Source organism: Helianthus annuus, chromosome 5 (genome assembly GCF_002127325.2).
Source record: "Helianthus annuus cultivar XRQ/B chromosome 5, HanXRQr2.0-SUNRISE, whole genome shotgun sequence".
In the NCBI taxonomy this organism is placed as follows: domain Eukaryota; kingdom Viridiplantae; phylum Streptophyta; class Magnoliopsida; order Asterales; family Asteraceae; genus Helianthus; species Helianthus annuus.
In genome coordinates, this window is record NC_035437.2 from 162058752 (window position 1) to 162072559 (window position 13808).

At 44.2% G+C, this 13808-nt stretch overlaps 1 protein-coding gene across 1 annotated transcript; it reads left to right on the plus strand.

Annotated features, from left to right (window-relative positions):
• The first annotated feature begins 7921 nt into the window (after positions 1 to 7921).
• On the plus strand, positions 7922 to 9067 carry LOC110943930. The gene has a single exon (XM_022185661.1). The coding sequence runs from the start codon at positions 7922 to 7924 to the stop codon at positions 9065 to 9067; it is 1146 nt and encodes a 381-aa protein (XP_022041353.1).
• Positions 9068 to 13808: the final 4741 nt, after the last annotated feature.

Consider the following 13808-nt stretch of genomic DNA (forward strand, 5'->3'; position numbering starts at 1 on the left):
TGCATTATATATTTTTAATAGCTCAGAAGTTATACTAAAAAATTATACCAGGAGATTTTCTAGTCGAACCCTAAAGTTACAAAGCAGGTCCATTCTCTTTTATCACCATTTTATTTCCTTTTTGTGATTTACCCAAAACTATTATTTATTATTCTATTTTGTAAACAACTCTCATCAAAAGTCATATCTATTATTTTATTTTGCCCAATAGGAAACCCTAATTGAGACACCCAAGTAATCCTGCACTACTCCTAAAATTTTCATAACAATCAGAATCGGGATCAGGGCCCCTAAAACTCGGGGGGGGGGGGGGGGGGTGTATTCCCTACTTGACGATTATCCTTATATCTCGCTGTCTAAATTGAAAATTCTCGTTCCGTCGACTCAGCAGACCTAAGTAGGTGACGAAGCAGGCCTAGCCTACTTTGGATTCCCCCGCGACATGCGACAGATCCCGGGGATCCTATCGCGACACGCGGGCGGTTCCAAATCAGGCTATAAATCCAGGGGCCTGGGGCTTGAACAGTTCGCTTATTTCGACGTCAAAATTCGATTCATACACTGAGAAAGCTTCTGTTTACTACATAAACACACACAATCCCGAAACGCTGCTACGATACAGGGTATTAACTCGATCGCTGCTACGATTCAATGTCCGATCGATCTAAACTATCCGATGAATGTTTAAGTGCTGCTCAAATTGAGTTATCCTTTGTCATTAGTCGTGATTCCGACAGGATGTTTGAGTACCACCCGAACTCGGGGAATACTCTGTCATTCGTTGTGAATCCGATGGATGTTTAAGTGATTGCACTTTGCTATTCGTCGTGAGGGTTTAAATCTCGTGAGCTTATCGTAAAAGTTGTATTCAGTTAATTACCTAGTTTCGTGTGCATTATCGCTTAAATTAGGTTATCAGGCTTATCAGTAGATTAAACACTACCCCATACACTTACAATCAAAGTAGGTGCCAATTCTCAGAAGAATCTGAATCATGAAGCTTGTTAATTCAATACTGCATGCTTATAATATGAGTCATTCTCTTTTTATCAACTGTTTTACGATAGTCCAAATTATTTTCAAAGTTATAATTACAGGGATTAAGTCTTTGTAATCACCAAATTACAGCCAGTATGTGGGGTATTGTGCACATTACTACTGTTTTTATCATTTTAGGTGAGCGAGCCTAAATCATGATATACACTATTAGGTAGTCGGACCTAAATAGTGATTTACGTCACTTGTGGGTGAACGGACCCAACAGTGATATGACCACAGTCACAGATCCGGTCGAGTGACAAATACTGTGGGTAGTTGGTTGATATGGAAACATTGTAATCGCTCTTAATACTGTAAATTATAACAAATCTGTTTTGTATAAAACCTGAATGAACTCACTCAGTATTTCCCCGCTGACAAAACCTTTTTAAAACACGTTTCAGGTAATTACAGTAGATTGGAGTAAGGATTGGATCCGGCACTGAAGGACTTCAAGAAGTGGCTTATTTTATTAATTAAATCAAATTAAGAAATATTGTTTTTATTAAAAGTTACCTTTGTAAAAATGGAATTTATTCCATCTATTTAAATAAAATCCGGTGTTTCTAAACTCTGATATTTTTCCTAACTCACGGTTCTGATGAAATTTCCGCTGCAATGATTTTCAAAAATAACCACCGGTACCACGGGCTGCTCGCGGCTCCCGATTCCGTCAAGGGTGGGGTCGGGGGTCGTGACAGAGAAGGTGGTATCAGAGCCACTGCTTTAAGCCTATAAGTGTTGTGATAATAATACTTAAGTTTAAACAAAAGAGTTAGGAGATTGCTATTAACTGGTAGCACATCTGATAGCATTTAGACTTGAACATAAGAAAAGATGCTTTAGTATAAGCTAAGCCACTTATTTAAGCAATTAGGTGTTGTAATAATACCTAAGATTAAACAGAGAGTTAGGAACTTAATATTATCTGATAGCACTCAGGATGATATTTAGACTTGAACTTAAGAATTTTGCCTTAATATAAGCTTCAAGATAAATTACTTATATAAGTATAATGTAATGAATATTGGTATGCCATAAGAATGGTAATTATAATATTGCAAGATATGATAAGTAAGCAATAACACTTAATTCTTGCTTATTTGATATTACTTGGTCTAGAATAAAGATGGAAATACAAATTTCCTTGATTCTGGATAAAAGCCCTAATAAAAGAGGCACTTTTAAAATCTTGAAAAGATACTATTTATGGGAAATAGAAAATGTTCTCCGGCAAGATTGGATATAGAGTAGCAGACTCTCCAGCCTGTCCGGATATACTAAGGTTACCTCTCCGGTGCGAACCGGATAAAACAGGGTAAATAATATGTCAAATCAGTGACAAGATTTCCCTAAATAATATCATGACCTGATATCTGACTTGTTTTTGGAAATATGAATCTGTTAAATACATTGACCTTATAGAGGGTATGTATATTACAGCATGTGAAATATATACTTATATAGATATGTATATCTATAAGAAATTCCAAAAGTCAGTTAGGAATAAAGCACAAGCATATATGTCTAGATTTCTTTATCAGGAATCTCTTTTCCAATATCAAACATTATTTTGATCATTTGTCTTGTAGCTCGTAGGACAAAATAAACAATGGAAACCCTTTAAGTTGAAACACCATCAAAAAATATAAGAATTACCAATGCGTTATCATAAACTATTAACGCAAGTAAGAAACATGTAAAGTTGTGCTAGTGCACAAGAAAACACATGAAACTTAAAATTGTACGTCCACAAGACGTCAAAGTTTATCGTACACGACTTCCAAGGCAAGACCTTTGGAAAATATAAATTGGGCACGATGACACCAATACTAATTCTGTCAGTGGAAAAACTACTAATAAAAAAGAAGCACTTTGCCACGCGATCCTACAAACGATCTAAATCTCGCTGAGGTACGTTGGAACAAGATTTCACAACAATCGGTACATAGTTTAATCAGAATCATAATTATTGACGCTGCAAAAAAGAGTCACACACTTTTACAACCCCCTATTTCATTTTATCTGACATTCCTTGGTAATGTCACTTAACAAAGGTTATCACACGAAATTCCAGATAAATTTCTTATATTCCTTTAGTTGCAATTCTGACTTCTGCCTATAAAGAGTTGACTTTCGCGTTTCCACTTCCTCTAAATGGTCATCATACCATGAGGATTTCTTTCATAGTAGCAAATATTGATCCATTTCTTTTCTTGGTAAATCCACACGTTACACATGCACTGTTTGTTGCGCATGTGGTTCATTTAAGTTATGAAGACCATAAGAGGACTTCATTCTAATTTGTTGTTTTATTAAAACTTACATAACATTCCGCTATACTTGATCTTTGCATTGTAAACCGTGTTTTTACAAAGCAATGACTCTTTAATATCGAATCAATGAATTTCTTGAAAAACTCGATTTTCTTTTGAAGGGTATACATGATTTTTGTTGTGATCATGTCCGAACTTCCTTATTAAAACTCGTTTTATTCAAACCAAGTTAACTTGCTCGCAATACGTATTTAATTCAAAGTCCCATATGATATTTTTAAGCCATCATATGCAAATTCGAAATAATCCCAACAAGCACTTCGATTCTCTTGAACTATAACATGCTTTCTAAGCCTTCACTAAATTATTTCTTTGATCACGATCACCTTGTGGTGACGTTTTCACAAAATCTGAAGCTTGCGCTAATCTCGGATTTAATTATTTATTTATTTATTTTGAATCCGCTTTGTTGATTTATTCTATACAAGCAATCTTAACGCAATCATGTGCTAAGATAATGATACACAAATTTATTTTTCAGTGTATCTCCTAATAGTTCTTACAACATCAATCAAGCCTTTCGTGATATTTATTGCTTTATCATCTGACGAGGTATGACCCGCATCGGTCAACCCGACCCGGTCATTACCTATTATTTTAATATAAATAGATAATTATAAATGATTATTCTAGAACTTTCCATCTCCGCACGGAAGTTACACAACCAAATCTCCAACTTTTCGGGAAGATCATGCAAATCCCTGACTTATCAGAATATATCCTAAGTTAGAGGAAACCCTAATGGAAAAACTGTAAATAAAGGTAAACGTATAAGGTATGATCATCTTGCTCTCATATAACTTTCTCATCTCAATCTTTACTCCCACAAACCGAGACTTATTCTCACGCCGGAGGGTGGTTACAGGAATAACCCCATTCCTGTAACGAGTCCTAACGGTGTTTCTGTTTTGCAGCTAACTGTTCGGGTCACTGATCATTGAAGTCCTAGCCCGTGATCACCGTGTAGGTCAGTGTTTCTTCATTGGCGCCATCCGTGGGACCTATTCGGTAACAGTCAGATAGAACCCCATGGCAAGTGATCAGAACGTAGCAGATCAAACGATGACAAGCAACAACCTGACGTCGGGGACGAGCCTCGTTGCCGCCACGCAGTCTCCCCCGGCCGTTACTAGGTCACTGGGCCCAGAGTTCGAGGCAGAAGGACCGCCGCTAGGTTTTGGCAGCATCACCACTGTCTCTTCTCAGACTGTGGTGACGAATCCGTTTCTTTACATGCCCTCACAGTTGCAATCGAGGGAGTTAGGGGGAACTAGTGGTAACATGTTCACCCCAGCGACAACCACTGGTGCACAGTCTTCACGTCTCTCCTCCATCCCTGTTATTACATCGGCAAACCCTAGCACCATCATGTCACAAACCAGCATGCCTCAATACTATCAACCTCTGGTTACCAGCTCGATGCCACCGCTGTACTCTGCGACGCTTACAGCGGCATTGTCAACACCGCCTCACCAGCCGGTTGGAATTATGAACGCTCCCGTCACACCAGGAAACCAAGTATACTTTCCCGGGTATTGTTATGCACCCCCGTATGGGTATTTACCCTCATACGGGGGCTCAGCGTACCCACCTCAAGGAACCGCGCAGGGTAGCACTCAATCGCCATACGCGGCTTACATGCCGCCTTGGTGGACTTTCCCAGCATCACAACCAGTTTACACTCAGACTCCGCCTACGGCGGAACCTGTGTATGACAGTGGAAACACGGTCAGGCCCCGGGTGTCTCCAATAGGAAACTCCAATCCCATGACAGGCATTGCCCCGGGTATAGATGCTCCACCGGTACAACCTATAAACGTGGAAGAAGACGAACTCACCAGACCGTACAAGCCGATAGACGCGACTTTCCGGTCTAAATTCACCCGAAGAATCGCCGAGGCCCCTATCAAGGAGAAACCCAAGATGCCCTAAACGGAAGTCAAATATGATGGCCTCGCCGACCCGGATGACCATCTCAACTTATTCAAAAGTGCCGACGAGGTAGCCTGTTGGTCCATGCCTTTATGGTGCAAAATGTTCGTGCAAACGCTAGTAGGCGCGGCCCGAGTCTGGTGGGATAGTCTGCCTACGGGCGAAATAGACAGCTTTGAAGATTTAGAGTCCAAATTTATCTTACAGTTCAGCCAGCAGCGCAGACACACGAAAGATAGAAACGAGCTCCTCCACATCCGTCGGCGAGACAATGAGACGGTGGAAAACTTTATCATCAGGTTTAACAAGGAAAGCCTGGCGATCCCAGGCGTGACAAATGATTTAGCATGTGGAGCTTTCCTTCAGGGTGTAAACGATGATGAGTTACTGAGGACACTTCATGGAAGGGATGGCGTGCCCCCAACAATCGATGAAATACTTCGAATAGCCAAAGTGTATGTCATACAAGAGAAGGCGGTGGCAGCTAGTCACGCAGCCAATAGGAAAAAAGAAGCCCTAAAAAACCAGGAGGAGAGGGAGCACCGGGGGTCTAGAGGTAAAAGCAGGGGAGACCGATACTAGAGGAATGACAAAGACGCGCGGTACGATAGACACCGAAACTCCTATTCAAGAAGTGAGCCGTCGAAACCTCGATCCGAATACCCCAACCTGAGCAAGACACCGGCAGAAATCTTAGCCTCGGAAAACCTCAAGTTCAATCCACCAAACCGCTGAAAGATAATCCCAACAAAGATACAAGTAAGTACTGTGAATACCACAAAGGGAGCGGTCATGACACCAACGACTGTTTTCAGCTTAAAAAACAGATCGAATATTTTGTAAAGGCGGGCAAATTGGCACACTTAGTAAGAGATATCAAGCAAGGTCCACCTGTCGTCAAGGAAGAAAACGATAAGGCGGCAGGCAAGAGGCCGCGTGAATTGAATATGGTACATGCGGATATGGGAAGAGGGGCAAAACGGAGTTTCTCCACGCTTGAACCCTGGATGCTAGCAACAATGACTGTAGAACCTCGTATGGAGGACTTACACCTTACAACAGATGCCCTAATCATATACGCTGCAGTGGGAGACTACCGCATGAGGCGAATCCTGGTTGACACCGGGAGCTCAGAAGACATTATCTATGAGCATTGTTTCAACAGAATGCAACCAGAAGATAGGAAACTGCTTGAATCAGTGCACGCCCCAATCAAAGGGTTCACAGGGGAAAAGGTTGACCCTATTGGTCAGATTACCTTCCCGGTAATGTTTGGACAAACACCTAGAGAAAGAACCATACTCCTAACCTTCCTTGTGGTCCGCGCTGAGTCATACCACAATGTGATTATCGGAAGGTTCACCCTGGGGAAGTTGGATGCTATAGTCTCCACGGCACGAGGATTCATGAAGTTTCCTACCCCGCGGGGTATTGCAACAGTGTTCCGTGACAAGATTGGAGAGGTATTAAGTACCAAAAGATACCGCCAAGGGCCCACCGGAGCTACGGGTCCAGAAAGGTGGGTACTAAGCACACGCCATCCAGACCAAATGGTCACAATCGGGGACACCCTTTCTCCAGAAATTAAAAACGACCTGAAGCAATTGCTAAGAAGAAACATTGATATCTTCGCTTTTGAACATTCTGACATGACGGGAGTCCCCCGTGATAAAGCAGAACACAAGCTTGCAACGCTCCCAGGCGTCAAGCCGGTCACACAAGGTAAACACAGTATGGCCCCAGACCGAAGGGCAGCGGTTGTCAAAGAAGTACGAAAATTGGTGGAAGCTGGAATCCTCAGGGAAACACAATACCATACATGGGTATCCTACCCGGTAATGGTAAAAAAGCCAGATGGAACGTGGCGAATGTGCATTGATTTCAAAGATTTAAACAAGGCATGCCCCAAAGACGCATACCTGCTGCCTGAAATTGATTTAAAGGTCGATTCCCTGGTACCCTACAGATACAAGTGTTTCCTAGACGCGTATAAAGGGTACCATCAGATCAAGATGTCCAAAGAAGATGAAGAAAAAACGGCGTTTCATACCAATGTGGGCATTTTCTGTTACATAAAAATGCCTTTCGGTTTACGAAATGCCGGAGCTACCTATCAGAGACTCATGGACAAGGTGTTAGAAACACAAATCGGACGAAATTTGGAGGTCTACGTCGACGACCTAGTAATCAAAAGCAGGGAAGAAAAGAAAATGTTAGAAGACATCGAGGAAACTTTCCAGAGGCTTAGAGAGTATAACATCAAACTCAACCCGAAGAAATGCTCTTTCGGGGTGGAAGAAGGGAAGTTCCTAGGGGTAGTTGTCACCCGAGATGGTTTCAAAGCTAACCCAGAAAAGGTGGCCGCCATAGCGCGGATGCCTTCCCCACGAACATTGAAGGAAGCCCAAGCTTTAAATGGACGGCTAAAGGCGATCAACAGATTCCTGGCAAGGCATGCCGAAAAATCCTTGCCTTTCATTAAAACGTTGAAAGATTGCCTCAACAAGAAAAATTTCAAGTGGACCAGCGAAGCGGAAAAAGCCTTGCAAGACATGAAACGTTTCATAGAAGGATTACCCATGCTGACAGCACCAAGGCCCAATGAGGTGTTATAGATGTATTTAGCGGCAGCTCATACCGCAGTAAGCGTTGTGCTTATGGTTGAGCGAGACGGGAGACAAACACCAATATATTACATCAGCCGGGTATTAGCGGGACCCGAAACGCGATATCCCACGGTGGAAAAGCTGGTCTTGGCACTCGTACACGTCACGCGGCGATTGAGAAGATATTTCCAAGCACACCGCGTACAGGTCCTAACCAACTACCCACTGCAACAAGTCCTGCACAAGCCAGAGATCTCTGGTAGACTGGCCAAGTGGGCAATTGAACTAGGTGCTTTGGATATTGAATATCAGAAACGAACAGCAGTTAAGGGACAAGTACTCGCCGACTTTCTAGCCGAAATCCCCGAAGGAGAAGCTATTGTGGACCCAGTCGTCCAGGACATCCCGGAATCCAGCACTGCTCGGCAGACCTGGAAACTATACACCGACGGGTCATCAAGTGGAAAAGGATCTGGAGCCGGCTTAATGCTGGTAAGTCCAGACGAGATCAAGCTGATGTATGCCTTACGTTTCGACTTCGAATGTTCTAACAATGAAACAGAATACGAGGCACTACTAGCAGGCTTAAGAATGGCGAAATCTATGGGAGCAGCAAGGGTAGACGCGTATGTTGATTCGCTACTGGTCAACAATCAGGTAAACGAAACGTACGAAGCCAAAGATGAATCAATGGCAAAATACCTGGCGAAAACAAAGGAACTCATGGCTTCTTTTGATAACGTCACGCTCAATCACGTACATAGAAGTAAGAACCAGATAGCAGATGCTCTCAGCAAACTCGCCACCTCAGGTATTGAAAAAGAAGTCAAACTCGAAACGCTGCAGACACCCTCAATCGAACCACAGAATGTTTCCGCCGTTGCAGCGGAAGAACCTTGCTGGTACACTCCAGTGTTACAATTCCTTGAAACAGGAGAGTTACCTCCCGCCAAGGGCGAAGCACAGAAGATACAAACGAAGGCGTTGCAATATGAGGTCAATAACGACATCCTATATAGAAAGTCTTACCTAGGACCGCTGCTACGATGTGTCTCCCCAACAGAAGCAAAGTATCTCATCAGCGAGATTCATGCAGGTCTATGTGGCATTCACGCCGGAGCCCGGGCGGTGGTGGCCAAAATCCATAACGCATGATATTATTGGCCTGGGATGCACGAAGACACTGTGATAGAACTTCAGAAATGCCGTAGTTGCCAGAAATTCGCTCCTCAAACAATAAGGCCCAAGAACAGCCTAGTACCGGTAACAGCAGCATGGCCTTTCCAAAAATGGGCCGTTGATATCGTGGGACCTTTCCCGCCGGCTCCCGGAAAGCTAAATTACTTAATTGTGGCCGTTGATTACTTCACCAAGTGGGTGGAAGCTAAGCCTTTAGCCAAAATAACGGCGGATAACGCCAAAAAATTCCTCTGGGAACAAATAGTATGCCGGTTTGGATTGCCGCTATACCTGGTAAGCGACAATGGAACACAGTTTACAGATAGAGTTTTTCAAGAATGGTGCGCCAACCTCCAAATCCAACAAATCTTCACATCAGTAGTGCACCCCCAAGGGAATGGCCAGGTGGAGCGGACGAATAGAAGCCTGCTGGATGGCATAAAGAGACGACTAGGCCATGAGGGAAGCTCCTGGGTGGAAGAATTGCCAAACGTCCTTTGGGCACACAGAACAATGCCTAAGACGAGCAACAATGAAACCCCTTTTAGCCTAACCTATGGAGCGGAAGCAATGATACCCGCGGAAGCGGGACTGCCGTCACTACGCCGCCTCACTACGGGCGAAGATAATGATAGATCTTTAAGGGAAGGCCTAGACTTACTGGAGGAAAGGCGTGAAGCAGCCGCAATCAGCGAAGCAAAGTATAAGAAGTCATTGGAAAGATACTACAACAAGCGAGTGGCCAAGCAGACTTTCAAAGTAGGCGATTATGTTATGTGTGACAACGAAGCAAGCAGGATGGAACCCTTGGGCAAGCTAGGCCCAAACTGGGAGGGCCCCTATGTCATCCAAGAAGACTTGGGTAAAGGGGCCTATCGCCTATCTTGACTAGATGGCACACCTGTACCACGCAGTTGGAACATCGCTCAATTAAGGAAATGTTACTTGTAAGGCCTTGCTCCTAACAGCAAGAGTGAACCCTTTTTCAAAACACAATTGTAACCCACCCACAGCGGTGTCCTTTCGTTTTATCTCAGTTCAAGTTTAATAAAAGTCATTCACTTTTTTTTACCATAAGTTACCATCGCACTACGACTGCATAAAACGGTAAAACTACAAACAATACCCTTAAAGATGAAATATTTTCAACTACATAAGTTATAGGGTTAATACATACAGCGCTGACAGCGGGTATCTTGGTAATAGATACACGAACCGCCACAAAACAGATAGGCATTTTTACACATACATAACCTATCTTAAACAAACCAAGTACTTGTCCCTGTTGCTAAAAGCCAACACATGGGAACCAAAAAATAGAACATGTTCAAAACACCTACTGATGGAAGTTGGGTGCCATAACCACTGCAGGGGTATGCGGCACCACACCACCATCAACAAACGTAGAAGGATCAACGGCCAAGCTGCCAGATGATTCACCATCCACCACCGGAGCCACCATTCCCGAATCGTCCATCAGGTCCTTGGAACAACCACCAGAACGATGTTGGTACGTAAAACGAAAACGCTGGACGTGATCCACCGGGATAAGCTCTGTCAAAACATCAGCTGACAAAGACAGCAAACCAGAATCCATTGGTTGAGGATTCTCAGGAACAACACTTTTACAGGCTCGATTCGCCCGGGTCGCAGCAACGTTGGGGAGTGGCCTTCTTTTCCAAAGCATCGACTTCGTTACAGGATGCTGCAACTGAAGTAAGTCGTCTGCAACATCCAGTACTCGGAAGATTTCGGAAAGTCGCTGTCTATACCTTTTTCTCTCCATCCTGTCTAACTACCAAATAAGGAAAAGGAAGGCCAATTTATAGAGGGGTCGAAAAGTCTTGACAGTGATGACGTTAGAAGCATTAATGGAAAATAATCATTACACGTCACATTGCCACATTTTTAAAATACGGCGGTGTCAGAAATCATGACATTAGCATTAAAACGTCTGTCAAATCAAAACAGATATTTGCACCAAACCCAAGTAAAACAGTGTCATTTGCAAAACCATAAAAGTACATAACAAGCGAAGCAAACAAATTTTTCTACTCCTCTTCAGACTCCTCCGCGGGGTCCAGCATCAAACGCAGCGACTCTATACCATCTTCATTCACTTTATCCATTAAATCCCCATAACAGGGCAATGGCTCGGTATATGCTGCTTCGAGAGCACTCGACATGTCACTTTGAAGCTTACTTTTAACAGCATGAAAGTCAGGAGTTATTTTGTCTAACTGTTGGCACTCCATATAGCCTTTGTAAACACCATCATGATGACCGGACTGATAGGCAGCGGCAGACAGGCGATCAATCAGCGTCGTAAAGGGGGGCGACTCACGGAGATACTCAAACGCCCCCACAAAGCAATTGGTTATCAACCAATTCCTATCACCCCGAATAGCCGCCAGCTGGCCAGTCAAGTCATCCACTTCGGCGTTAGACTGTGACAACGCATTTTCAACCTCCTTTAGTCGGGAAGCAGACGATGTAGCAAGCCTGTTATTCTGGGTAACAAGAGAATCACAATGGTCCTGAAGCTCCTTAACTTTTCCCTCTCGCTCCTCCAGCTCCGCCTGTAGTAGTCGTACTTTGGCATGAGAAGCTTCTACTTCAGCTGTCAATCCCTGGTATCGCTCTTGAACCTGAGACACAAAATCAGTGTCAACGCGGAACCTTTCCAATTGTGTAGATAATTCGAGTCTCACCTTTTGGGCCTCCGCTATAGCCTTACGCTCCAATTCTTCCTGTACATTCTTAGCCTGAGCCAGAACCCGGTCTTTTTCCGCCATATCGCGGGCCCACATTATTCGTTCCTCAGCAAGGTGGGCAGTCACCCTCTTCAAATCATCTTCAGCTTTGTTTTTCTCTGAGAGAAACCTCGCTTCCCTTAACCCAACAGCCTGAAGTTGACTCTCCAAGCGATACTTGTCATCTTTCAGCTCTTGAATAGTAGACCGCGCTTGGTGAAGCTGGGTGTTATCATGCATCCATCTACGCCGGATTTCTGCCATCCTTCGCTGTTAGCTCACAGAATCCGCTATAGAGGAATTCATCAGATCTTCGTTGTTCAACCCCTCCACGTATGCCGCCTCGGCTGGAGGGTATGCCCGCTCTACCCAGTGTTGAATCACGGTGGGGAAAATCAGCCTGGAAGATTCGGCGATTTTCCATTGGGGTTGATAGCGTTTATCCTGAGCATTGGGATCCCATCGGACAGTCGGTAAGAACAGGTCATCAATCAGACGGGCGCCGTCATCAGCAATACCGCTGCTTGACCCCCCCAGCTTCACTAGCAGCAGCACCACCGATGCTGGTCACTTCCTGTGCTGCGGATACGGCGGTAACTTCCTTATCAGCAACAGAAAAAACGCTTAAGGGTGAGTCAAACAAGGACGGATCAACGCCGCATGTCCGTGGTGTGACAACAGGGTCGACGGTAACAACTACAGATGCGGTAGGCGTCGGAAACGGCATGGCGTAGCTTATAACAGTGGTAACGTTGGCCTGGGTTTTGGGCTCTGTGGGGCCGCCAGTACCGGAACCAGGCAACGACACCCCCACAGGTGATACAGGAGCTGATGTAACAATCTCAGTGTGAGTCCCGCCAGAGATACCTGCACATCAAACGGCATGGTTCAGCAACATGAAGCTCTTAAACTATATCAACATGCAGGGTCGATCAATACATACCTAACGGCAGAGCATGAGCAGCTTGTACAGCCTCGAAAGCACTTAAAGTAGGGACAACAAATGTTTTCCGCTTTTTCGAGGTACGAACAGGGCTCGTCAAAACGGCGGTCACAGAAATATCTCCCCCAGGAGACGCGGTCTCCTCAATGGAAGAAACAGCTACATTGGTCGCCGTATGTTTCTTTCCAGTAAGCTTTATCCGGGTGGACCTCTTCTCCAACGCAGGAACACCGGTGTTTGGGACAGCTGGCAGGGGGGAAATGTATATAGCCGGGTCCGCTGGTATAGCGGGTAAAATAAACTGCTCAAGGTGCATACCTAATACATCCAGTTCCCCTTCATCCAGCACGCGGTCAGCAGGCCTCAACGCAAGGTGTCGCGGAGGATCAACAAAGTCAAACATACTCCATTCCCCTGTGGATCATGTGTACATCATTTTTAAAATCTAAGCAAAATATGACCAAAGGTAATTAAACATACCTGCATCATCCCTTTGAAACAAAGGGTACCGCCTAATATCACGCCACAACAAACTCATGCCTGCCATCACCAGGGCACCTTCAGGGATCACCGTGCACTCGAAAGGACGACCACACAATTTCGTGTACAGGACATTCGACACATACGCATCCTCCGAAGGACCGTCATCCTTGACCTTATCCTTCGGCCCTTTTTCCCTCCAGTACATCTCACCGGGAATAACAGAGGCATCAATATAGAAAAACTTTTTCTTCCAATCTTTGTCTCAAGAACTGGTAGGAATGTCCCTAAGACAGGACACATCGATGTCTCTCCGGTCAAAGGTAAAGAAGGGGGATTTCCATACAAGAACGAAGAAAGGCCCTAAATACAACTAGTTCCGGAATATGACCTAGGGCAATGCAAGCAAATTCGAATTGGCGAAGTTTCACCAACCCGAGGGGATGTAATTGAGAAATGTGAATACGGTAATAATCAAGCACCAATTTAAGAAACTTGGTAACGGGTAATTGAAAATTGCAGAACCTGAAAAAATCACTAA

Excerpts from the sequence above, each read along its gene's own strand:
- LOC110943930 (XM_022185661.1), top strand. The coding sequence starts at position 7,922 with ATGTATTTAGCGGCAGCTCATACCGCAGTAAGCGTTGTGCTTATGGTT.